The sequence below is a fragment of the Dendrobates tinctorius genome, unplaced genomic scaffold (genome assembly GCF_039654945.1).
Source record: "Dendrobates tinctorius isolate UK_male_01 unplaced genomic scaffold, ASM3965494v1 ptg000319l, whole genome shotgun sequence".
NCBI lineage: Eukaryota > Metazoa > Chordata > Amphibia > Anura > Dendrobatidae > Dendrobates > Dendrobates tinctorius.
The window spans coordinates 332,440-360,066 of record NW_027361986.1 but is presented as its reverse complement, the minus strand read 5'-3'; the positions used below and the strand labels follow the sequence as shown (position 1 = coordinate 360,066).

The following is a 27,627-nucleotide window of genomic DNA, read 5'->3' as shown; positions in this document are numbered from 1 at the left end:
GCCAGACACAACAGGCAGGTAGGTAGCATCTACCTGCCTGTTAGTTTTTATGTCCATAGTAAAAAAAATAGTCTTCAATAAACACATTAAAGAGGTTTTCCCATGAACAAAGTACACTATGCCAGTAAATTTTATAACAACAATTTCCACAATTGGATGTGTTAAAAAAATGTTTCTGTACTGAGATAATTTTATAAATGTGTCGCTGATGTGTACTTAACAAAATGGGTGCATATTCAAAAAGGAAAACTTATAAAACCTTGTTGAAGCACAAATGGACAATTGTAGGAAAAAGGACAACTCGGGTATCAAACCATAACACAACGAGAAAAACCGAAAAAAAGTCCAATGTTAATTATAAATATTTATTGAAAAAGAGTTTTCAAACAATAAATGCAGGGGTGGGAAAAAATTACCAAAAGAGGCGACACAGGAGATAGTTTGCACAAATAGAATGCACTCAAATTGTGCCCAAACAATACCTTATGCCAATGTGCAGACAGCTCTCCTGGATGCGCCCGTCCCGGTATTGTTTGGGCTCTCTTATTTGGCACAGCCACTATATATTTTTATGACCGGCATGGATTAATACACAATCCTTTAGGAATATACTTTCATTTGGAGCCGCACATATATAATATACCTTTATAGGATTAGTCAATACTGGACATTGTTTATATCTGCCATTGTGCATTTTTACCTATCGGGACTTTTGTCCATTTTTGTCCATATGATTATCCATAATCACTCTCTAAAATAAAAAAAAGATAAAAAATCTTTTTTCATTATATGGTTGTATGCCTAAGCCCATGATATTTATATTGCACATTGCACTTTATATATGAATTATGCGGCATCTACCTGAGCCTATCTATGAACTATCTAATTGCACTTTTTCATATTTATGGAATGATTTATTTATTCTTTTTGGATTTGTACAATATTTCATGAAGTGGTGTTATATTTGAGTGCATTCTATTTGTGCAAATTATCTCCTGTGTCGCCTCTTTTGGTAATTTTTTCCCACCCCTGCATTTATTCTTTGAAAACTCTTTTTCAATAAATATTTATAATTAACATTGGACGTTTTTTTTGGTTTTTCTCGTTGTGTTATGCCCTGATGTGTACTGTGTAATGGCCGTGTCTGACCGTACAGGAACATGGTCTGATCATACCAGATCTCCTAGGCAGGGGAGGACGCAGAGTATACAGACAAGACAGCAGGGGATCACAGCTGCTGCTTTCTGTAAGGAAAAACATTTCCCTGCCTGCTTAAAAACTATAAAATATCCCAGAATACATTGCAGCTTTCCCCTGCTGTCCTGTCTGTATACTCTTTTGCCTCCTCCCCTGCCTAGGAGCTGTGGTATATCTGACCATATTCCTGCATAGTCAAGAACATCCATTACTCAGGGGCACATTTATAAGATGATTTCAGGACAGGAAAAGAACATTTTCAACACATCCAATTGTGTAACTTATTTTTTTATGCAATCTATTATTTAAAATGTATTTTGCTCATGGGACAACCCCTTTCAGTGTGTGTTATTTTGCCACTCTTAAGGCCGGGGTCACACTTGCGAGAAACTCGCACGAGTCTCGCATCTCAATACCCGGCACTACCGCCAGCACTCGGGACCGGAGTGAGCGGGTGCATATATATTTCTATGCAGCTGAGCGAGCCGGTCCGAGTGCCGGCATCAGTGCTGGGTATTGAGACGCGAAACTCGTGCGAGTTTCTTGCAAGTATGACCCTGGCATAATGCATACATTGCTACATAGATATTTTCTTTTAACTTTTTGGAGAGCCTCTGTAACAAAAAAAAAGAATTCTGATGGCATTGGATACCATTAAGACTATAAATTACAATGTAAGGTAACACCCATGTAAAGATAACACAAGATCCCACCATGCAGAATTGGCGGTAGTCACCTCCTCCTTTGCCCTGCACAAACACCTCTGCACAGGTCACAGAGTAAGAAAATTCTCCCATAGACGTCGATGGGCCATTTTCTGATTGAGGTTTGTAAAGGTTCATGTGGCTGCTGTAAGCTCCGAACTGATGACGGAGCAGAGCAACAACTAAGGGAAGACGGCTACCCTCATAATCAGGTATGAAAAACAGAAGAAGGGAATCTACAACCAGAGCAAAAATTAGGAAAATACCAAAAAATACCGTATATTTCTGGTTTTAATGAGTATTTAAAATGATAGGTGATACAGTCTCATTAATAATGCATGAGTGTTTTAATTATCATCGCTAAATCAGCAGAAGCACATTATTTCTCTATGGGAAATCACAAGACATTACATATTTTAGGTTTCCCGGAGGACTGGATAGGAAAACACCAAAATTAAAGAAAAAAAAATAGCAGTTACTTGAAAATCACATAAAAGCCTTGAATTCAAGTGCCAAAAAAACGTACCAATACCCTACCTGCAACATACACATGAAGGTTACAGCCTGTACCCTAATGTGCATACAGGGAGTTCCCAAAAGGCGCGTATGTGTAAGGGTGTGTGCACACAGTCAGTGTGTGCACACAGTCAGTATGTGCAGCAGAGAAATCTGCTGGAAGCACTGGAACATTGGCAGGAAAAATGTTCTACAAAATCCATCTGTTTTTGCGTGTGTTTTCTATACATTTTTTTCCTATTCATTTGACGCAAAGATTTGACATGCTGAAGATTTCAGACTGCTTCCAGTTTCTGAAATCAGACATGCCAGATCCTTACCTCCCCTGATAACCATCTGTGGGGGGCTGAAACTGTTGATTTTGGCGGGTTCGGACATTAATCTAAGATATAAGGGGGCCTTAGGGGGCAATGTTCAAGACGAGTAAGAAGTAACATTTTTTTTGTTAATAGATTTGAAAAAATTACAGTAAATGTATTTATTTCAGCATTCACAAGATCTATTTTATAACCACATGGCCAAATATGCCATCTTATTGGCCTCGCGTATAGTTAGTTATATCTGTTTTGCCTCCTGGGTTTCCAGGTCTGGACTCCCAGATGCAGAAGAAGAAGAATGTTATTGTGTTCTGTAGGTAATAACGGCAGATCGCAGAACAGGATTCATCAGAACTAGGGGGCCGCTTGTTCCCAAGCAGCAGCCGGACTCCTCTGACAACAGTAGTCTTCCTTATCATAAGACCTCTAGAATTTGCAGAGTAATGGAAAGTAAATGGAAGTAGGTTCCAGCCTTATTCTAGACCTGACTTGTCACAGCCTGTCTCTAAACTTTGGGGACCGGAATTGCTAAACCAAAATGCATTAATATCTGATCTGTTTCATCTATTTCCATTATGGGGGCACAGCACGTTTTCAGTGTTACTGACAGTTGTGGTGATGATGCCCAAGTCTGCGGCAGAGCTGTTTAATTGAAATATTGCACATTATTTATTTAGATTTCCTATTACAAAGCAGAATATTAAAATCAGATGAAGCATCCTTGCAAAACACAATGAACTCTGTGGTGGCAAGTCACTAAAATTATCATCTGTTCTGGTGCAGTGACATCTAGTGGTGAGCATTATTATTGCACATTGAAATGGAATAAATAACCCAATATACCGTGTGCACCAGTAATTTTTTTGTAACAAGTTGATTGCAATTTCATGTGCTACACTGAATTATAAGGTTTGTTTTCTGCATTTAAGACCTCATTCAGACGTCCGTTAATCACGTAAGTGTTCTATCCATTTTTTTCACGGGTAGAACACATGAATGATAGCATAAGTGGTTCTTCACATGTCCTATTTGTCCACAAAATACATGTCCGATATTAATCTGAGCCATGGTTAAGAATCACCTATACAATTCTATGGATCTGTGAAAATCACAGACAACCCAAGGATGTACAATCAATGTACAATCCATGTGTTGTCTATTATTAACATATAAAAGCTTTCTAAATTAATTATGTTTACTCATACAAGAAAAATCACTGATTAAAATGACACCCTGACGAAATGCTGATGAAACTCAGATGAAAAACACGAATGAAACTTGTACAGTTTTATTTGAGTGCCAGAAAATTCTCTGACATCTGAATGAGGCCTTAGAGTAAAATAAATCAGTGATATTGGAGTGGTCAGATATGTTTCTCAACTTCATTACCTGTAGCCGGAACCAGTCAAGCCTTAAAGCTCGAAAATCAAATTGCTCCTTGTTTTCAACTGCAGAAAAGAAAAATTACAAAACTTTAAATAGTGTCTTTAAGATCTTAGGATAACCTAATAAGTATTGAACACTTCACCAATTTACTTATCACCTAATAAGTATTGAACACTTCACCAATTTACTAAGTAAATATATTTCTAAGGGTGCTATTGACATGAATTTCTTACCAGATAGCGGTAACAGTCCATCCAATCCATACAGGCAAAGAAATGGAATCATAGATGTCCATAAAATAAGTTATGTGCAATAATGAGAAATTACACAGGGAAAAAGTATTGAAGTATTGAACACATGAAGAAAGATGCAAAAAGCCATGGTAAGACAAAACACCAGCTGAAATCTATCAATTATTAGAAAGCAATCCTGCTACTTAATGAAAAAATGATATCAGATAGTTCAACTGATGGCCTGTAAAAAGGTGTCTTATTACCAAGGTGCCACACAAGAAACATCTCATGATGGGTAACAGAGAGCTATCTCAAGACCTTTGTAACCTTATTGTTGCAGAACATACTGATGGCATTGGTTATAGAATAATTGCTAAAGTACTGAAGGTTCCAGTGAGCACTGTTGCGTCCATAATCCAAAAGTGGAAAGAACATCATTTCACCATAAACTGGCAATGATCAGGTGCTGCCCTCAAGATTTCAGACAGAGGAGCTAAAATAATTATCAGAAGAGTTGTCCAAAAACAAGGACCATCTGTGAAGAGCTCCAGAAAAACATGGAATCAGCAGGTACAATTGTTTCAAAGAAAACTAGACATCATGCACTCAGCCTCGATGGCCTGTATGCATGCTCATCACGCAAGACTGTATTGCTGAACAAAAAGCATGTTTAAGCGCATTCATAATTTGCTCAACAACATTTAGACAAGCCTATGAAATACTGGGAGAATATAGTTTGGTCAGATGAGACCAAAAGTGATCTCTTTGGATGCCATAATACACCATGTTTGGAAGCCAAAAGGCACTGCATATCACCCCAAAAACACCATACCAACAGTGAAAATTGGAGGTGGCAACATCATGGTGTGGGGCTGTTTTTCGGCATACATCACTAACAAACTTCATGTGATTGAAGGAAGAAACACATAAAAGCACAGTAAAACAAACGTATAAAAATACTTTGTTGTAAAAAAAAAGTAACAGTAAACAGCAAGTGCTAGTAAAAAGATGATAAAAATCAGGTTATTTGGTTGACACGTTTTTTGCAAAAAATGTATACTAAGCCACTCCACCAACGTCAAGGTATACCCATCTCAGAGCAGTCCCTAACTGATGTATTTAAAAACCTGATCATGTGTAGAGTACCTATATGAGCAGGATTCAGACAGGTAATGTTCGATGTGGACAAGCTGCAGAGGACGACCTTTATGTGCATGGCCCACTGCTCTGATATGGGTTACCTTGACGTTTGGTAAGGCGGCTTAGTATACATTTTTTGCAAAAAATGTATCAACCAAATAACCTGCTTTTATCATCTTTTTACTAGCACTTGCTGTTTACTGTTACTTTTTTACAGCAGAGTATTTTTATACGTTTGTTTTACTGTGTTTTTCTGTGTTTCAGTCTTTTGGTGGTGTGAACATTGTCCTACAGACTTGTTCACGGTGTGTATGGCCCATGTGTTTGTATGTGATTGAAGGAAGGATGAATGAACAAATGTACAGAGATATTCTTGATAAAAATCTGCCGCCATCTTCCAGGATGATGAAGATGAAACAAGGGTGGACATTTCAGCAAGACAATGATCACAGACATACAGCCAAGGAAACTCTTAAATATTTTCAGAGAAAGAAAATAAAGCTGCTGTAATGGCCCAGCCAATCACCTGCCTTGTATCAAACAGAAAATTTATAGAACGAACTAAAGCCCAGAGTTTATAGAAGGAACCAACGAAACCTTTAGAATTTGAAGAGCGTTTGTGTGGAAGAATGGGCCAAAATCACACCTGAGCAATGCATGAGACTAGTTTCTCACACAGGAGGCGTCTTTGAAGTGGTCATCACCAACAAAGGCTTTTGTACGAAGTATTAAATACATTTCAGGAAGCGTGTTCAATGCTTGTTCCCTATGTTATTTCTCATTATTACACAAATTAATTTATGGACATATATGGTTTGATTTCTCTGCCTGTGTCGATTGGATGGGTAGTTACCAACAACTGGTGAAAATTTCATATCAATAGCACCTTTAGAAATATGCTTACACCTAGAAAATTGGTGACGTGTTCAATACTTATTTCACCAGTATCAGTCACAGTTACTTGTAAGGATATTGTTCTTACAGAATAGTAAAAATTCTTTTATTCAACAAGGAACATATCCCGCGTACCTCTGGTACATTTTTATTTAAATATATGTATTTTTGCCTAAAACAATGTAATTTGATGTAGTTTTTCATCAGTGGCAAAACTCGAAGATCATGGGCCCCAATGCAAGAGCTCCAACGGGCCCCCAATTATTACAAATCTTATTGGTATGTTCATATAGAGCAAAGGAACTTTTTGGGTCCTTTAGGCTCCAGGGCCCAGATGCAATTGCAACCTCTGCACTTATTGTAGTTACGCCCCTGGTTTTCATTTTGAATTTTAAACTCTTTCTCTTCTACAGTCTCTGTGTATCATGGTACATAGCAAACTGCAGAATGAGGTATCACTAAATCCATGAGTATGCTTGTCCCATCAGTTTACAAGCATTATATAATTTCTACAATTTAGGAAAAGTCAATTTAAAACATAGTTCAGGAGAAAAGGGTTACAAACCCTCATTTTCAGAATTATCTTAGTGACAGATGCGCTGATAGCTCATTCTGCAGTCTTATGTACTATGATACATAGAGGCAGTAGAAGCCAAGGAATGAGCATTTTAATGACACCCTATTATAAAATCTACATGCTTTAAAGACTCTTCTGTTTTACAGCCTCTTGTAAGTGGTATTACAGTAGATATACTTACAGGACATAATATAATGTTCATCTCATCTTGAGTCAGCATACAGCTTTTATTAAATATATTCATATGCCAGATGTCTTAACTGAATCTAGTGAGGTTTATTTAATGCATGCATTTTTTTTCAGCACAACCCTAATCAGAACCAATCTGATCAAGTTAAGACTATGTGCATGTCGATTTTTTGGGAATTATTAGGGTGAGATCGAGCACTGATGAATCATCACAAATTTTTGGTGTGGACTCTGGACTGAAAATCTACAACAGTTTACAATATAATAAATCTTGATGGGGGTTTCCAAAATGTGAGCCTGGTCATCTGGAGGTGGTAATGTCTCAGATCTCAACCACAGATTTTGCATTTCATGGAAAAGATTCTGCTATATGTGGTTGTAACCATTGTAGGGATTCACTCTGGTAGGTAATGGCAGGGCTGCAGTAACAAGGCAACACACAGGCTTAAAGTCCAATCTCAGTGGTTTAATCTCACGTTGCAAACAGCAGATTAACAGAAAGTAAGGAAAAACATAAATGTACTCCAGCTTGGAGAACCACTGGTCCCAGACTCACCCCTTGCACGGGACGGGCTTAACTAAGCGGCTGCCAGGTCCACGGCATCTGCCAGGTGCCATTCCCAAGGTTGTTGAGAGTCTTGCTGCTATAGTCCTGCAGCACGGGGATCCTGGATACAAGTTCAGGCTAAAGGTACTGTCACATTTAGCGATGCACCAGCGATCCCGACAATGATATTGATCGCTGGTGCATCGCTAAGTGGTCGCTAGTGAGCTGCCACACAGGCAGATCTCACCAGCAACATCGCAGCGGTTGTCGGTCGCTACTTATCTGTCAGACGAGGCGATCCTGACGTCCTCCCGCCCGCGTCCACGCGTCGCTCGTCGGCACCACAGGAAAACCCAGCAGGAAGCTGACGACAAGAAACGGCCCAGGCCGTTCTCGCGCGATCAACGATAATCAGCGGGGGAGCCAGTCGGAGGTAAGTATCACATATAACGATATCGCTAGCAATATCGCTGCTGCGTCACAAAACCAGTGATGTTACAGCGATATTGCTAGCGGTATGGCTTACTGTGATGGGGCCTTAAGTTCAGCCAAGTTCCTGTAACTTCCAGACACACTCACCATGTGCCAATCACCAACCTCCATTACATAGCCCATAACCCCTCCTACAAGTGAGGTAAACATCACATGGGCTGATCACGTGACCATGACATTATCACAGGTCCTGTCTTTAGGGAAAAACCCGGCCAAACATTATCCTGCTGGGAGAAATATATCTCCCATCCAGTAAAACACCCTTTACTGTACCACACCATGTAGTAATGAGACACGATTTCTTACAGGTAACCCTGTGCAGTCATTATAGGGTCTATAAGAGGAGGGGGATAGGCCAAAAGTATTGTCACTGTTGCGGAACAAAGGTCTGTAATGGCATAAACAAGCAACAAAAGGGGACAGATTTTTATTTTTTCCATTTCCATGGGAACCTCTTTATCTGTTTCCTCTTCATTACCATAAAGAAAACTAGCATGAAAGGGTAACCAAATTTTGAACAGGTTTGTATAAGTAATATATTACCTTGCTTTACGTTGAGAGCAGACAATGTGCTGACAAATGATGACATGATCACCGATTCCTCTTCTGGGCAAACAGTCAAATTCTAGAAGTACATATTCAAGGGTTATTATGATTTATTGAGAATCGTAGGGAGTCATTGGCTGTAGTGATGAGTGAACGGGCTCGGATAAGGTGTTATCCGAGCATGCTCGGGTGCTAAAAAAAGTGATTTTGACGCACTCGAAAATTATGTTCGAGTCAAGCGGCTGAATGTCTCCCAGCGTTCGACAGCCACAACACGTGTAGATTGCCTGTTAGGCAATCCCTGCATGTGTTGCGGCTGTCGAACAGCCGCGAGGCATGCAGGCGCGGCAACTCAAACATATTATTTGAGTATGCAGAGCATCCTCATATAACACCTTAACCGAGCACGTTCGCTCATGACTAATTGGAATCATAGAATAAGGTCTGGTAAATACATTACATTAGAGGGTATACAAAGAATAGTGCATTTCATGCAAGTCAACCATCATTTTATAAATGAATATATACTATGTCACTTACCTGTATAATGTCACTGAGAACCAAAGCATCAAATTTTGCCAGATACTGTAGATGATAACGCTGAATGATAGGAAGGTTATTCCTCACAAGCACCCGGACCTCTTCAATTAAAAACATCAACTCAGCTATGTGTCTGGTGTGAAAAAATACGAAAGAGATTATTATAATCAAGGCAACAAATTTTTCTGCATTACTATTCCCATTAGGCCTCCGTCACACATCTGGATTTCCAGTACGTGTGGCATCCAATTTTTTCAGGAAACCTACACGTACCCATTATAACCTCTGGTGCTATGCACATGTCCGTGTTTTTACATGGAGACCTGTCCATTATTTTCAGCAGCACGGATGACAAGGGCCAATACAAGTCTATGGGTCTGTGATGGTATCCATGTGCTGTCTGTGTTTAACACTGGAAAGAATAGGAGAAACTTTGTAATTTCTTTCTTTCTTTATCCGTATCGGAGAAACACTGACACATGGATGGTAAAAAACGACACACTGAATTAAAACACTGATTGTAAAAACAGACACACTGATGGTAAAAACGGACACACGGATAACACACTGATGTAAAACACCGATGCCAGTTTTTCACATGTGTTTTATATGGACGTGTGAAGGAGGCCTAAGTTTTAGGACTTAAGTAAAATTTTTATCTTTTATACATGTAGGAAAAGAAGATTTGTCTAATTGTTTTGAGCTTGAGGTCTAGCAAACAATGATACAGAAACAAAATCAAGGTTTCAAACAACTTGAATAATATTCACTTGATATTCTATTGTTCCGGCAATACAGGCCCCTATTTTTTTCACGATGGTAATGTCCACGCTTCCTTAGACTTTGGATCCATCTTTATAAATTCTTTGACACAGTGAAATTTGCCAGGCTCTACAAAATTTCCGAGCTAACCCTCCTTTTTAAACACTTCATTTAGGATATGGTGCATTTGGCAATTGCTCATGACCCCTGCTTCTTATCAGAACCTCTTTGACAGAAAACGAACCACCTGATAAATGCCATGAAATGAGAGGTTTGTGCTCATCTTACACATCTACGTAGTCTTCTGGTGTCTTGGTTTTGGTGACGTTCTCAGCGTGACGTACTAGCCAGTTAATCTCATCACGACACAAGGATAAAGCCATAAATGCGAACAAAGCCTGAAAGACATAATCTCATTTTATCAGAAGCTATAAATGATATTCATTATAGTGTAAATTCCTTACGAAATGTGCTGGATTTATTACCTTGGGACCCAGAAGACCTGGCTCATCAGCTAAAATCATTTGCAGTTCCTTCACTGTCACTCTGAGGAACATACGTCTTGCACGGTGAAATTGGCCACTTTGGAGATAAGAAATTAATTACTAGTCATATAAACACTTATATACTACACATAATAACGATAAGGTTGTGATGACAGTGTTGTGTCCATTTCTATGCACCTTTCCATCTTTTGTGGATTTAGGAGGTCAAATCTCCAACTACATGTGTTTTCCGCATTTAGCTGGTTAGTGACTTTTACTAATCACTAACTAGTCAGTGATGTCCACTGATAGTTAAATTATTCATGATCATCTCTACATTACAGAGATTTGAACAAAATAACCTTTTTATCCAATGCATTTATGGCCGTGAAAAATCTACTGAAATGTATTCCCATAATATTGCACTAGTTGGACTGACCTGTGTGTCATGAAGTTTTCTTTGCATTCCTTCACATCCGCTACTCGCTTTCCATACCTTATCACAAAAGATGACACAAAAGATAGTGAAGTACGTAAGCACTGTACATTGGATTGGCACTATAAATAGGAGGGTAGACTGTTCGCAGCAGGAATAAAATCAGGGCAAAATTACGCCACTTTTGACCTGGCAACAGTTATTTTTTAACATATGTACGGCAACGTCAAAACAACTTGCTGTGCATATGTTCAGTCTTTTTGAGATTCTTAGATTCTTTTAAAGCACCATTCTAAAGTTTTGTGTTTTGCTTTTTTTATTGCAGTGCTGGAGCACTTCTCCTAAGTTAAGCTCTTTGCAATTAGTCTCAGGCTTACCAGCTGCTGTCTTCTCCAGTTATGGCCACCGTTCCAGTCGGTCTTCTGCTGGGAGATCCAGAGTTCACAATACAATGTAAGTCTACGAGAGCCAGAATGAGGGTCTCATAAACTTACAGTGAGAGTGTGACTGTTACCTCTGACTTTCGGTCAGTCAGATGTTGTGGTCACAAGATGGCGGATCGGGACCAGAACCGCACCAAGAAGAGCTGAAGAAAACGGCTGGTAAGTATAATACCAGGGTCAGGGAACATAGATTATTAGCACCACTCCAGCACTGAAATAAGAAAAAATGCTGGAGTGCTACTTTAACCATTCAGACTTCTCAAGCTGTGAAGTGGCTAAAAGAAGCGTCCATACAGAAAAAAAGAGATGTGCCAAGACCAAAATTGTGAAATATATATATATATATATATATATATATATATATATATACACACACATACACTGTATACAGCTCTGGCAAAAATTATGAGACCGCTGCACAGTTTTATAAAATCAGCTTTTCTACAGTCATGGCCAAAAGTTTTGAGAATGACACAAATATTATATTTTCACATGATCTGCTGCCCTCTGGTTTTTATGTGTGTTTGTCAGATGTTTTTATCACATACAGTAATATAACTGCAATCATATTATGAGTAACGAAAGGTTATATTGACAGTTAGAATGAGTTAATGCAGCAAGTCAATATTTGCAGTGTTGACCCTTCTTCTTCAGGACCTAAGTAATTCTCCCTGGCATGCTCTCAATCAACTTCTGGATCAAATCCTGACTGATAGCAGTCCATTCTTACAAAATCAATGCTTTTATTTTGTCTGAATTTGAAGGTTGTTGTTTGTCCACCCGTCTCTTGATGATTGACCACAAGTTCTCAATGGGATTAAGATCTGGGGAGTTTCCAGGCCATGGTCCCAAAATCTCTATGTTTTGTTCCCTGAGCCATTTAGTTATCACCTTTGCTTTATGGCAAGGTGCTCCATCATGTTGAAAAAGGCATTGTTGATCGCCAAACTGCTCTTGGACGGTTGGGAGAAGTTGCTCTTGGAGGACATTCTGGTACCATTCTTTATTCATGGCTGTGTTTTTAGGCAAGACTGAGAGAGAGCCCATTCCCTTGGCTGAGAAGCCACCCCACACATGAATGGTTTCAGGATGCTTGACAGCTGGCATGAGACAAGACTGGTGGTAGCGCTCACCTGGTCTTCTCCGAATAAGCCGTTTTCCAGATGTCCCAAACAATCGAAAAGGGGATTCATCAGAGAAAATGACTTTACCCCAGTCCTCAGCAGTCCACTCCCTGTACCTCTTGCAGAATATCAGTCTGTCCATGATGTTTTTTCTGGAGAGAAGTGGCTTCTTTGCTGCCCTCCTCGAGACCAGGCCTTGCTCCAAGAATCTCTGCCTCACAGTGCGTGCAGATGCACTCACACCTGCCTGCTGCCATTCCTGAGCAAGCTCTGCACTGCTGGTAGCCCGATCCCGCAGCTGAAACACTTTTAAGAGACGGTCCTGGCGCTTGCTGGTCTTTCTTGGGCGCCCTGGAGCCTTTTTGGCAACAAGGGAACCTCTCTCCTTGAAGTTCTTGATGATGCAATAGATTGTTGACTGAGGTGCAATCTTTCTAGCTGCGATACTCTTCCCTGTTAGGCCATTTTTGTGCAGTGCAATGATAACTGCACGTGTTTCTTTAGAGATAACCATGGTTAACAGAAGAGAAACAGTGATGCCAAGCACCAGCCTCCTTTTAAAGTGTCCAGTGGTGTCATTCTTACTTAATCATGACAGACTGATCTCCAGCCCTGTCCTCATCAACACCCACACCTGTGTTAATGGAGCAATCACTGAAACGATGTTAGCTGGTCCTTTTAAGGCAGGGCTGCAATGATGTTGAAATGTGTTTTGGGGGATCAAGTTAATTTTCTAGGCAAATATTGACTTTGCAAGTAATTGCTGTTAAGCTGATCACTCTTTATAACATTCTGGAGTATATGCAAATTGCCATTAGAAAAAATGAAGCAGTAGACTTTGTAAAAATTAATATTTGTGTCATTCTCAAAACTTTTGGCCATGACTGTACATGTCTGACAGCCATTCCATTCCAGTGTCAGTTGAATTCCAACCACAGTACACCTCATTCTACTTAATGTGCTTCTGATTAGGTGATCACCTGAACCAAATCTTACTTAACGAAGGAAAGTATAAAAAACCCTGCTGTGGTGTTCACAATCCTCTTGCAATAGGACAAGCTAGATGGCAAAACAAGTGCTAGTAATATCCCAAAAGTAATAGGAATGAAAAAATTACTTTTAACCATGCCAAAGGAGTTGAAAAGAAAAGTCTTGAGTGAGGAAAAGAAGGGCTCAATTCTGGCTTTACTAGCAGAGGGATACAGTGAGCATCAGGTTGCCTCCATCCTTAAAATTTCAAAGACAGCAGTGCATTGCAACAAGGTCAAGCCGCAGACATTTGGGGACAACAAAGCTACAGACCGGCAGAGAGCGAAAACGACTCCCCACTGACAGGGATGACCAACAGCTTATTCGAATGTCACTCAGCAACCGCAGGATGACATCAAGTGACCTGCAAAAGTAATGGCACATGGCAGCTGGGGTGAAGTGCACAGCAAGAACAGTTCGTAACAGGCACCTAGAGGCAGGGCTCAAGTCATGTAAAGCTAGAAAAAAGCCTTTCATCAATGAGAAGCAAAGGAGAGCAAGGCTGAAGTTTGCCAAAGACCATAACGATTGGACCATAGAGGACTGGAGTAAGGTAATCTTCTCTGATGAGTCTAGTTTTCAGCTTTGCCCAACACCTGGTCTAATGGTTGGACGGAGACCTGGAGAGGCATACAAGCCACAATGTCTTGCACCCACTGTGAAATTTGGTGGAGGATCGGTGATGATCTGGGGATGCTTCAGCAATGCTGGAATTGGGCATGTTAATCTTTGCAAAGTTTGTACGAATCAAGAATCAAATCACATATAAGGTTATCCTGGAAAAACAGTTTATTCCTTCTGCTTAGGCAATGTTCTCCAACTCTGAGGACTGTTTTTTCCAGCAGGACAATGCGCCATGCCACACAGCTAGGTCAATCAATGTGTGGATGAAGGACGACCATATCAAATCCCTGTCATGGCCAACCCAATCTCCAGACCTGAACCCCATTGAAAACCTCTGGAATGTAATCAAGAGGAAGATTGATAGTCACAAGCCATCAAACAAAGAAGAACTGCTTAAATTTTTGTACCAGGAGTGGCATAAGGTCACCCAAAAGCAGTGTGAAAGACTGGTGGCAAGCATGCCAAGACGCATGAAAGCTGTGATTAAAAATCATGGTTATTCCACAAGATATTGATTTCTGAACTCTTCCTGAGTTAAAACATTAGTATTGTTGTTTCTAAATGATTATGAACCTGTTTTCTTAGCATTATTTGAGGTCTGCAAGCATTGCATTTTTTTGTTATTTTGAGAATTTCTCATTTTCTGAAAATACACACAAAATTTATTGCTTGGAAATTCGAAGACATGTTGTCAATAGTTTATAGAATAAAAGAGTAATTTTCATTCTACTCAAAAATATACAGTTAAAGAGAAAAATCAGACAAACTGAAAATTTTGCAGTAGTCTCTTAATTTTTGCCAGAGTTGTATATATATATATATATATATATATATATATATATATATACATACACACACAGTATGTACAGTATATATATATATATATATATATATATATATATATATATATGCACAGCTCTGGCAAAAATTAAGAGACCACACATCAAGACCCTGTCATGGGCATTCTCCAGACCTGAACCCCATTGAAAACCTCTGTAATGTAATCAAGAGCATGATGGATAGACACAAGCCATCAAACGAAGAAGACCTGCTTAAATTTTTGTGTCAGAGGCAGTGTGAAAGTCTGGTGGCAAACATGCCAAGACACATGAAAGCTGTTTTTAAAAATCACGGTTATTCCACAAAATATTGATTTCTGAACTCTTCCTGAGTTAAAACATTAGTATTGTTGTTCCTAAATGATTATTAACTTATTTTCGTTGCATCATTTGAGGTCTGAAAGCACTGTTTTTTTTTAATCTATTTTGACCATTTTTCTTTGCTTGGAAATTTGGAGACACATTGTTGTCAAAAGTTTATAGACTCAAAGAACAATTTACATTTTACTCAAAAATATATGGTACCAATAAAGACAAAAATCAGATAAACTGAACATTTGAACGTGGTCTCTTAATTTTTGCCAGAGCTGTATATATTAATTTTAACTGAATACAAAGATACACATAAAAAGATTAAAAAATTTCCAAAAATTATAAAATGACAAATACACAACGAAAAGCCTGATGGGCGAGAAATCCTAATTAAATTGTGGGTTCCCTGATGATTCAGAGGTGCGGTATTAATAGGTTTTACTTTAATCGTATGAACATATATTTTAACATCATATAAAAATAAATAACAAACAATAAACAGTTATTGAAAATTCTTAATTATTTATTATTATTATTAATAGGTGGCACAGGAATATATTTTAAGTATAGAGAAAAATCTACAAAATAGCTAATCCAATAGTCACTATAAGGATGCATTAAAACGTATCAAGAAGTAAAAAAATATACATCCCACATTTATGCAAATAATATAGCATACCACATTACTGAGTTCATAAAATATATATGAATCATTATTTAAAGGGGTATCGAAATCCCAATATAATGAATAGCACAGTACATCAGGTCTTCCTCAACTATCACCCATGTCCACCAACTTGCGCACCCCCGCAGAAACCTTGCACATCTAGACACTCGCACACTCTCTGACTCTATTCTACCGCTGTCCTCCATATCTTCACGACACAGACACTGCCACTAGTTTCTACAATGCCACTCTTGCATCAGCCATCGACTTGGTCACCCCGTCTTGCATAGCAGAGTGAGACGAATCAATAGACAACCCTGACACAATAACAACACTAAAAAGCTTCAGCAAGTATCCAAAATTGCAGAGTGGCGTTGGAAGAAAACGCATTCGCAAGATGACTTCACCACATTCAAACAAGCAACACTCACATTCAAATCAGCTCTCACCTCTGCTAAACAGGCCTACTTTACATCCCTCGTACCTTCCTTATCCCACAATGCCAAACAGTTGTTCAACACTTTTAACTTCCTCCTCCACCCACCACTGTTCCCTCCGACTTCCCTAATCTCTGCCGAGGACTTTGCCACACACTTCAAAAATAAGATAGACCAAACAAGGCAAAGTCTTTGTTGTCTGACCACCACAAATCCTTTGTATACCAGACCAATGCCCTAACCCTATAACTCTCCAAAATCACTGAAGGAGAGCTTGCTCATCTTCTCTCCAAATCACACCTCACCACTTGTGCACTTGACCCCATCTCACCTCCTCCCCAATCCACCACCATCCGTAACCCATGTCTTCAACCTATCACTAACTACTGGTACCTTCCCCTCTGCTTTCAAACATGCCACAATCACACCTATCCTCAAAAAGACATCACTTGACTCGAGCGCTATGTCCAGCTATCGCCCTATATCTTTGCTCCCGTTTGCTTCCAAACTCCTTGGGCAGTAAGTCCACGCTGAACTTTCCTCTCACTTTGCACCTAACTCGCTCTTCGACAACCTACTATCTGGATTCCGTCCCCACCATTCCACTGAGACTGCCCTAACCAAACTTACTAACGACTTACTTTACAGCCAAAGCTAACAGACAATTCTCTATACTCCTCCTTATTGACCTGTCCTCTGCCTTCGAAACAGTTGACCAGTGCCTCCTACTACAGATTCTCTCTTCCTTTGGTGTCAAAGACCTTGCCCTATCTTGGATCTCCTCATACCTTACCAACCACATATTTAGCGTTTCCTACTCCCACACTACCTCCTCATCTCACCCTCTCTCTGTTGGTGTCCCTCAAGGCTCTGTCCTAGGACCCCTTCTCTTCTCAATCTATATCCTTGGCCTGGGACAATTCATAAAGTCCTATGGCTTTCAGTACCACGTGAAAGCTGATGACACTCAAATCTACCTCTCTGGCCCAGACATCACCTCTTTGCTGTCCAGAATCCCGGAGTGTCTATCAGTCATATCCTCCTTCTCCTCTTGCTTCCTCAAACACATTGTGGGCAAATCTGAACTCATCATCTTTCCTCCATTTCACAGATCTTCCTTACTTGATTTATCTATCACAATAAATTGAATCACACTTTCTCCTGTCCCAGAAATCCACTGCCTCGGAGTAACCCTTGACTCTGCCCTGTCCTTCAAACCGCACATTCAAGCTCTCGCCACCTACTGTCGCCTCCAGCTCAAAAATATTTCCAGGATCTGTCCTTTCCTCAACCCTCACTCTACCAAGATGCTTGTGCATGCCCTAATCATCTCCCGCCTTGACTACTGCAACATCCTCCTATGTGGCCTACCTTCTAACACTCTCGCACCCCTCCAGTCCATCCTTAACTAACTCTGCTGCCCAACTTATTAATCTCTCTCTGCGCTAAACTCGTGCTTCACCTCTTCGTAAATCCCTTCACTGGCTCCCAATTTCCCAGCGTATCCAGTTTAAACTACTAACACTGACTTACAAAGCCATCGATAACCTTTCTCCTCTGTATATTTTCAAACTAATCTCCCAATATCTTCCCTCACGTAATCTCTGGTCCTCCCAAGACCTCCTTCTCTCCTCCATGCTTATTCGCTCCTCACACAATCGCTTCCAAGATTTCTACGAAATATCCCCCATCCTCTGGAATTCTGTGCCCCAACACGTCTGGTTTTCCACCACATTTGGATTCTTCAGAAGGAACCTGAAAACCCATCTCTTCAAAAAAGCTTAAACCTACAATGACCACACGGCCAACTCAACACCATCGGAGGTACTGCTGCCCCCGACCTACTGTCTACTTCTCCATAATCCTGTAGAATGTAAGCCCGCAAGGGCAGGGTCCCCTTCCCTCTGTACCAGTCTGTCATTATTAGTTTGTTTACTGTAATTGATATTTATATTTTGATGTAACCCCTTCTCATGTACAGCACCATGGAATCAATGGTGCTATATAAATAAATAATAATAGGATGTAGTGTGAACATAGATAAGAGTACTCACCCGATGATTTTGAGATGCAATATTAACAGGTGACACAGGAATATGATAACTTAAGTATAGAGAAAAATCTCCAAAATAACTAATCCAAAAGTTGCCCACAATTCAATTGGGATTTCTCGCCCACAGGGTTTTTCTATGTGTGCCTTTAATTTTTGGAATTTTGTATCTTTTTATGTGTATCTTTGCATTTAATAAAATTATTATATTTATTTTTATAAGCGTCACAATTTTGGTCCTGGCACATTTCTTTTTCGGTATCGCTACTTGGTGTGAGTGCATTACAGGACGCATCACCTTTTACTGGGATCTACAAGCTTTTGATCTTTAAAAGAAGTGACCAGTCCATTCCTAGTGTGGCTTCTGTTTGCAAGTTGCTCTCATGTTGATATATACAATTTATAAAATGAAAGACATGGGCGGCGAAGGCGCCACAAAAGTGATGAGATAAATGCCAAAGAAGACGCCAAAGAACAACCAGTTTGCTGGAGTCTAAAAGATGTAGTGTGCACATGCACTTATATGTAATCCAGAAAGCAGTGAAAAGCACTTGACTGTTTTTCTTGCATGCGTGAGATGTTTCCCTCCACTATGTAAGAGGTTATTAAAAAAAAATTATCTCCTATGAAAAGAATTGGATATATCTTGCTGATATCAAGAACTGGGTTCAGGAGCCTCAAAAACGTTCTCTAAAGCCCCCAGAATGCAACCCCAGTTTGAAACGAGTGAGAGTGGACACGCTTGACCTTTGCTCCATTCATTGTTGATGAGACTGCTTGAGAACAATGCTCGGCTTTCTCTGACAGTGTCATATCCCTGCTGTCAGGATTGCTTGGGTCCCAGTGGTCGAACCCCGGGCGATCAGTGGCTTACTTGGTTTTTTTTTTGGAAATAACCATTTAAAGCATTTAAAATGTCTATATCAAGCAAATACCATATATTTGAGGCCCTGTGGGGGTGAAAGTATGTGAAAACTTTTATTTATGGTTTGCATATTTTGAGAAGTACCATCTGATAATGTAGTAGTGGGGAGGTTGGTCTGACGGATGGATCTGCCTAAGGAGAGAGGCAGAGTAGCAGCACAGTGTAGGCTGAGATATAGAGCCAGGGGCGACATTTGGCCGATTGACCATTAGAGGGCAGTGGAGAGCGTAGGAGAGAGTGGTTATGTAACTGCCATGGGTCAAGGTCACTGCCATTGGTTAAAGGTTACTGTCAGGTGATAGCGGGCGGAGCTACTGGGATTGGAGAGTATAAGAGTTCAGGGAAGTTTCTGGAAGTTCCAGTCAGCCAAGGGAGCTCACTAGAGAGGAGAGTTCACTGCAGGTAGAAAGACGGAAAAGGCCTACAGAGAGCTATTGGCAGTGGAGACGGTGACCCAAAAAGGAAAGTGGCTGTGGACAGAGACAGACTGTGTGTTAAGAGTGGCGGAAGGCACTAAAAAAATAAATAATTAAAGTGCCTTCGCCACTCGGGGTCCACCGTGCGGCAGATGGCAAAACCGCTGCTAAGGGAGGCAATGCACTACAGCGGTAGTGTGCACAGGGTTCTAAATCACCCAAGTGCAAAAGAGGCAGTCTCTGTTAAGGGGCACCGAGCTGCACAGAAAAATAATAAAGAAAAGGTAACGCTGAGCCTGTTAAACGCACAGGGACACAGCGGCACACGTACGGTAGCTGAGCACAGGAGTAGTTAAAGTGGCACTACAACCAAACGGACTTACCGTGAATGAGCGTGTGCACGGCGTCGCAACTGCGAACGCCACAGAAGTCTGCAACCGCAATAGCGCAAGCGCGATGCAGGACGCTTTGCTGCTGAGATGGCTGAAGATTGAGCGCGCTGGCACTAGCGCTGCTACTGGCTGACCCAATCACTCACACACTCGTAATAACCGAGGGAAGGGGTTTCATCATAAGTCATCCACCAGACCAAGCATCCATCAACAAACATACAGCAGCAAGTATCAGAAAATACTAGCGCATGGCATAACGGCCATGCACACTTTTTATAGTGACTGGTACCTTCCGGAAATCTCCAGAGACCTGAGCTGAACCAATGGAATCAGGAGCAGGACCTGAGCACCTGACTCCTGAACTCCAATGGGAGCTCATTCCAGGAGCATGCTCACAAGCTGGCAGAAAGGACTTAGCCTCTGGAGATGAATGTGAGGATCTGGATCTCTGCATTAGTATGGCAGGACACAGATTCCTAACATTACCCCCCCTCCTAAGGCCCCCTCCTCCCCGAGCCCTGGTAGGAGTTACAGTAACCCGAGACACCTGGAAGGCATCAGAGGAACCGAGGTCACCAGGTTTCAAGAGGGACACTTGGGAGATAGTAGGAGCGGGAGTGACAGAGGCACGCTGCCGCGTGTCGGCAGATGTCGCCACCCTCTGTCTAGGAGGGTTAGGCTGAGCACACAAGGTGCAAGCCTGAATAAATCTTTTTACGTCCCCCAATACGCACCAGCCAACAGTTTTGAGACCTGCATATAGCCCCGATGGTGGTGCGTGTTAGGCGCATGCGCCCAGGCGAGCACCTGAGCCCTAAGATGAGGAGGAACAAAGGTCTCGATAACCGGTTCAGACTCCAACCTTTGCGGGGAGCCGGTTTCCGGAGAAACCGCACAGACATGATGACAACCGCAGATGGACTCCTGGTCGGAGTCTGATTTAAGGTTGGTACGAGATATCTCCATGGGCTCAGGAGGTAGAACCTCTGGCTCCGCCAGCTCAAGGGGTTCAAAAAATTTGGGAGCTGAAACGGATTTGCGCTTGGAGTGCGCCCGCTCCATACCTCGCTCCGAAAAACGGAGGTCAATCCGTGAGGAGACGGAGATTAGCTCCTCTAAGCTGGTGGGGATCTCACTAGTAGAGAGAGCATCCTTCACATGCTCCGCTAGACCTCGCCAAAAAATGGGGATTAGGGCCTTGTCGGACCATTCCAACTCGGACGCCAGTGGCCAAAAACGGACGGCATACTGGCAAACCGAGAGTGACCCCTGAGTAAGGGCGAGTAGCTGCAGGGACGTATCATGCGTGACCCGAGGACCGAGAAAAACTTGCCTGATGGCAGTCAGCAAGTTAGCCGCGGACCGAATCTCGGGGTCACAACGCTCCCACAGAGGCATAGCCCCTTTCAGCACCTTGCCCAACAGTAGGGAGATGACAAAAGCCACCTTAGCCTGCTCCGTAGGGAATTGCGCAGCCAGCAGCTCTAGGTGTATCGAGCACTGACTGATAAAACCCCTACAGGAGGCGCCATCCCCAGCATATTTATCGGGCAATGGGAGGCGGGTAACTGTCAGCGCAAGGGCGGACATGGACATACGCCCTACCGCGTCCGTAAGTGCCTGGACGGCAGCATCTGTAGCCTGCGCAGCTGCGAGAGACCTCTCAAGGGTAGCAAGACGAGCCTCGAGCTGACGCACAAGCTGTAACAGCTGCTGCTGATCCGCCATCTCTAGCCAGACCCTGGTGCTAGTATTATGTTAAGAGTGGCGGAAGGCACTAAAAAAAATAAATAATTAAAGTGCCTTCGCCACTTGGGGTCCACTGTGCGGCAGATGGCAAAACCGCTGCTAAGGGAGGCAGTGCACTACAGCGGTAGTGTGCACAGGGTTCTAAATCACCCAAGTGCAAAAGAGGCAGTCTCTGTTATGGGGAACAGAGCTGCACAGAAAAATAATACAGAAAAGGTAACGGTGAGCCTGTTAAACGCACAGGGACACAGCGGCACACGTACGGTAGCCGAGCACAGGAGTAGTTAAAGTGGCACTACAACCAAACGGACTTACCGTGAATGAGCGTGTGCACGGCGCCGCAACTGCGAACGCCACAGAAGTCTGCAACCGCAATAACGCAAGCGCGATGCAGGACGTTTTGCTGCTGAGATGGCTGAAGATTGAGCGCGCTGGCGCTAGCGCTGCTACTGGCTGACCCAATCACTCACACACTCGTAATAACCGAGGGAAGGGGTTTCATCATGTCATCCACCAGACCAAGCATCCATCAACAAACATACAGCAGCAAGTATCAGAAAATACTAGCGCATGGCATAACGGCCATGCGCACTTTTTATAGTGACCGGGACCTTCCGGAAATCTCCAGAGACCTGAGCTGAACCAATGGAATCAGGAGCAGGACCTTAGCACCTGACTCCTGAACTCCAATGGGAGCTCATTCCAGGAGCATGCTCACAAGCTGGAAGAAAGGACTTAGCCTCTGGAGATGAATGTGAGGATCTGGATCTCTGCATTAGTATGGCAGGACACAGATTCCTAACACCGTGAGTGTCAGGTGGACGGCGTACTCTAAAGGGTAAAACGCTGTGGTGAAAGTGCTTAGAGCAGCCACAGCGGGGAAGAGCCATAGAGGACGCCACGAACGGTGACATAAGAAAGAGAAGGTACCCGGGTCTGTGTAAAAGTGAATTCTGGACTATTCCTGTGATGAAGTACGGTGGTCGTACGAAAAGTGGCCTATAAAATCTGAACTGTTGGACACAACCCTTGTCTCAGTCTCATGTCTGCCGGCGCCACGAAGTGGGTCACCCCCCCAGTCCTGTTGGATCAGCACCACCTAATCGCCTCCCTCAGCCCGACCCTACATAGTCAATGGAACAAAATAGTTTACATTTTCCAGAATGTGACAAGACAACAAAATACTGACAAAGTCTATGTAATATTGGAAGTAGTTGTCCCCAAATAGCTCTGACATTGTGTAAGGTCACTTTAAAGAAAAAATAAAGAATAGGTTTTCTCAGCAATTACAACTTTATAACCTTTATTGTGTGTATTATTTGTAACATACCCTTTTAAGCTGCCAAAGAAATCCTCAGTAACGCGGTGAATTAGCAGAACGTCATCCCGGATCAGGGTGATACATTGGGAACCCTGAAGAGCAGATCTCCAAAGCTCCAAGCTTCCCTGGTGTAAGTTCAGGGCACTGTGTGACAGCAGAAATCCGACTAGAAGCAGAGACACAAAAATAATAACAGGGATACCTTAAAAGTATCTAGATGAAACAAAAAAATGCCCCTATCATCTCGTAAGCCTACTTTTAATTTATCGTATTAGACATTCTAGGAGAGATTCTGAAATACCCTACTAGTACATTCTGTGATAACAGAGAAAGGTACTTCATATAACAAGATTTATTCTCTTTATAAAAAAAATCTCATGCCAAAAATAAATTTTCACAATCACACCATAAATTTTCGACTAGATGGTGATAAGAAGGCGATAGATATGTTATAGAGTCTAGGGTTTCCTAGCTTATGAAAATAACTTGGCTGGCCCATATTTTCTTGTTTCTTTAAATATGGGTAACTAGATCAAATTAATAAAGAATATGCTGGAACGTTGTAGATGTTTTATTAACACCCAAAGGTAGGAAATTGCTAATATCTGGTGGTCCAACTAGTGGAACCCCCAGAGCTGACCCTTAGTGATCAGGAAATTGTCACCTGATCTGTGGTTAGTACATCAGAATGTGTGCCGATGACACAGAAGATATGACAATACAATAGAATGACATTACACATTGTAATATTTGTCATTGGGAAATGATGACAAATGTTCTTTGGTTCGTCAGGGAAGCTAATCCAATAAATCCCATAGGATATATAAATATATTCAGGAATTAAGTCACGAAAGTACAGACTACAAATGTAGAGATTTATATATTTACTAGCTGAAGAGCCCAGCGCTGCCCAGGCATAGTAACTAACTGTGGTTAGTTATAACAAATTATAATTATCCTCCATCCCATAGTCCCGTGCCCATATACCCATCATACATATCCACGATTCCATAGGCCCGTGCCCATATACCCATCATACATATCCTCCATCCCATAGTCGAGTGCCCATATACCCATCACACATCCTCCATCCCATAGTCCCATGCCCATATACCCATCATACATATTCTCCATCCCATAGTCCCATGCCCATATACCCATCATACATATTCGCCATCCCATATTCGAGTGCCCATATACCCATCACACATCCTTCATCTCATAGTCCCATGCCCATATACCCATCATACATATTCACCATCCCATAGTCCCGTGCCCATATACCCATCATACATATCCACCATCCCATAGTCCCATGCCCATATACCCATCATACATATCCTCCATCCCATAGTCCAGTGCCCATATACCCATCACACATCCTCCATCCCATAGTCCCGTGCCCATATACCCATCATACATATCCTCCATCCCATAGTCCAGTGCCCATATACCCATCACACATCCTCCATCCCATAGTCCTGTGCCCATGTACCCGTCATACATATCCTCCATCCCATAGTCCAGTGCCCATATACACATCACACATCCTCCATCCCATAGTCAACCATTATGACATCATAATGAGAGGCGGGGCTTGCAACCTATGATGACATCAGCATTGCCATGGCAACCATTATGACATCACGAGGGGCGGGGCTTGACACACACACACTTTTTCCCCATTATGTAGATAGGGGCAAAATTGTTTGGTGAATTGGAACGTGCAGGGTTAAAATTTCGCCTCACAACATAGCTTAGGACGCTCTCGGGGTCCAGACGTGTGACTGTGCCAAATTTTGTGGCTGTAACTGCGACGGTGCGGATGCCAATCCCGGACATACACACACACATACATACATACACACATACAGTCATGGCCAAAAGTATTGACACCCCTGCAATTCTGTCAGATAATACTCAGTTTCTTCCTGAAAATGATTGCAAACACAAATTCTTTGGTATTATTATCTTCATTTAATTTGTCTTAAATGAAAAAACACAAAAAGAATTGTCCTAAAGCCAAATTGGATACAATTCCACACCAAACATAAAAAAGAGGGAGGACAAAAGTATTGGCACTGTGCGAAAAATCATGTGATGCTTCTCTAATTTGTGTAATTAACAGCACCTGTAACTTACCTGTGGCACCTAACAGGTGTTGGCAATAACTAAATCACACTTGCAGCCAGTTGACATGGATTAAAGTTGACTCAACCTCTGTCCTGTGTCCTTGTGTGTACCACATTGAGCATGGAGAAAAGAAAGAAGACCAAAGAACTGTCTGAGGACTTAAGAAACCAAATTGTGAGGAAGCATGAGCAATCTCAAGGCTACAAGTCCATCTCCAAAGACCTGAATGTTCCTGTGTCTACCGTGCGTAGTGTCATCAAGAAGTTTAAAGCCCCTGGCACTGTGGCTAACCTCCCTAGATGTGGACGGAAAAGAAAAATTGACAAGAGATTTCAACGCAAGATTGTGCGGATGTTGGATAAAGAACCTCCACTAACATCCAAACAAGTTCAAGCTGCCCTGCAGTCCGAGGGTACAACGGTGTCAACCCGTACTATCCGTCGGCATCTGAATGAAAAGGGACTGTATGGTAGGAGACCCAGGAAGACTCCACTTCTTACCCCGAGACATAAAAAAGCCAGGCTGGAGTTTGCCAAAACTTACCTGAAAAAGCCTAAAACATTTTGGAAGAATGTTCTTTGCTCAGATGAGACAAAAGTAGAGCTTTTAGGGCAAAAGCATCAACATAGAGTTTACAGGAGAAAAAAGAGGCATTCAAAGAAAAGTACACGGTCCCTACAGTCAAACATGGCGGAGGTTCCCTGATGTTTTGGGGTTGCTTTGCTGCCTCTGGCACTGGACTGCTTGACCGTGTGCATGGCATTATGAAGTCAGAAGACTACCAACAAATTTTGCAGCATAATTTAGGGCCCAGTGTGAGAAAGCTGGGTCTACCTCAGAGGTCATGGGTCTTCCAGCAGGACAATAACCCAAAACACACATCAAAAAGCACTAGAAAATGGTTTGAGAGAAAGCACTGGAGACTTCTAAGGTGGCCAGCAATGAGTCCAGACCTGAATCCCATAGAACACCTGTGGAGAGATCTAAAAATGGCACTTTGGAGAAGGCACCCTTCAAATATCAGGGACCTGGAGTAGTTTGCCAAAGAAGAATAGTCTAAAATTCCAGCAGAGCATTGTAAGAAACTCATTGATGGTTACCGGAAGCGGTTGGTGGCAGTTATTTTGGCTAAAGGTTGTGCAACCAAGTATTAGGCTGAGGGTGCCAATACTTTTGTCCGGCCCATTTTTGGAGTTTTGTGTGAAATGATCAATGTTTTGCTTTTTGCTTCATTCTCTTTTGTGTTTTTTCATTTAAGACAAATTAAATGAAGATAATAATACCAAAGAATTTGTGTTTGCAATCATTTTCAGGAAGAAACTGAATATTATCTGACAGAATTTCAGGGGTGTCAATACTTTTGGCCATGACTGTACATACATACATACATACACGCCCACATTGAGCTTTAGATATTAGATATGTGTCATCTAATTCATGCTGCCTGAATCACAGGCAGCATAAATCAGAGTCTGGCTGCATTATTATGCATGCTTTACTCTGAAATATTGCAATATTTCAGAGAAAACAAGTTTTGGAAAGTTGTCCGGGGAAAAAAACATTTCAGGTGACTAGCCCAAAAGGTTGGTTCTCAGCAGCTTTTCCCCACCTTGCTCCCCTAGACTGACAGGTCTCTTCTTATACACAAAAATAGCGAGAGCTCTGTCAGTCTAGAGGAGCGGGGCGGGGAGAAGCTGGTGGGAACCTGCCTCAGACTAGTCATGAATCTCCTGGTAGGTTCCCTTTAACTGAGTTTTGTATAGATATGTGAGAATGTTCCCATGTGTGTTCATATACTTGACAGGATAGACCAATGTGTTGTGGAGAAGGTAGAAGGAAGTATCTGATAGGAGCTGATGATATACAGATAAATGGATGTCCCCAAATCAGAAGGACTATATGTGAGCACCCAGCCTTGGACTATGGGTGCATACACCAAATCTGGGTGCTGCAGATACAGCTCTTCCAGCATGGAAAAGTGTCTACATGAAGGATGCTGCTTTCAATATTCAAACTGCTACTTCACTGATGTTGTTCTGTCTAAGGGGGTAGCAGAAGCCAAGAAGAAATATGCTTCTGTAAGTTGAAGCCCCCTTTATGTTACACAAATGATAATCATACAGGCAGAAGTCTCCAATGCCATTTTTTGGTATTAACAGAAGGCTGACATGCGGTAATTGCTTCAAGAAATCACGTCTTTTTAGT

The 27,627-nt window shown here is 41.7% G+C and overlaps 1 protein-coding gene across 1 annotated transcript in view; it reads right to left on the bottom strand.

Annotated features, from left to right (window-relative positions):
• Positions 1–27,627, bottom strand: part of NCKAP1L (NCK associated protein 1 like) — a 310,666-nt gene that overhangs the window by 200,180 nt on the left and 82,859 nt on the right. The window contains exons 9-15 of the mRNA XM_073561415.1: positions 23,299–23,455; positions 10,965–11,021; positions 10,526–10,622; positions 10,329–10,438; positions 9,279–9,411; positions 8,736–8,817; positions 4,124–4,182 (exon numbers count right to left, since the gene is read on the bottom strand). Coding sequence (XP_073417516.1) covers positions 4,124–4,182; positions 8,736–8,817; positions 9,279–9,411; positions 10,329–10,438; positions 10,526–10,622; positions 10,965–11,021; positions 23,299–23,455 — 695 coding nt within the window. The remainder of the gene's footprint in view (positions 1–4,123; positions 4,183–8,735; positions 8,818–9,278; positions 9,412–10,328; positions 10,439–10,525; positions 10,623–10,964; positions 11,022–23,298; positions 23,456–27,627) is intronic.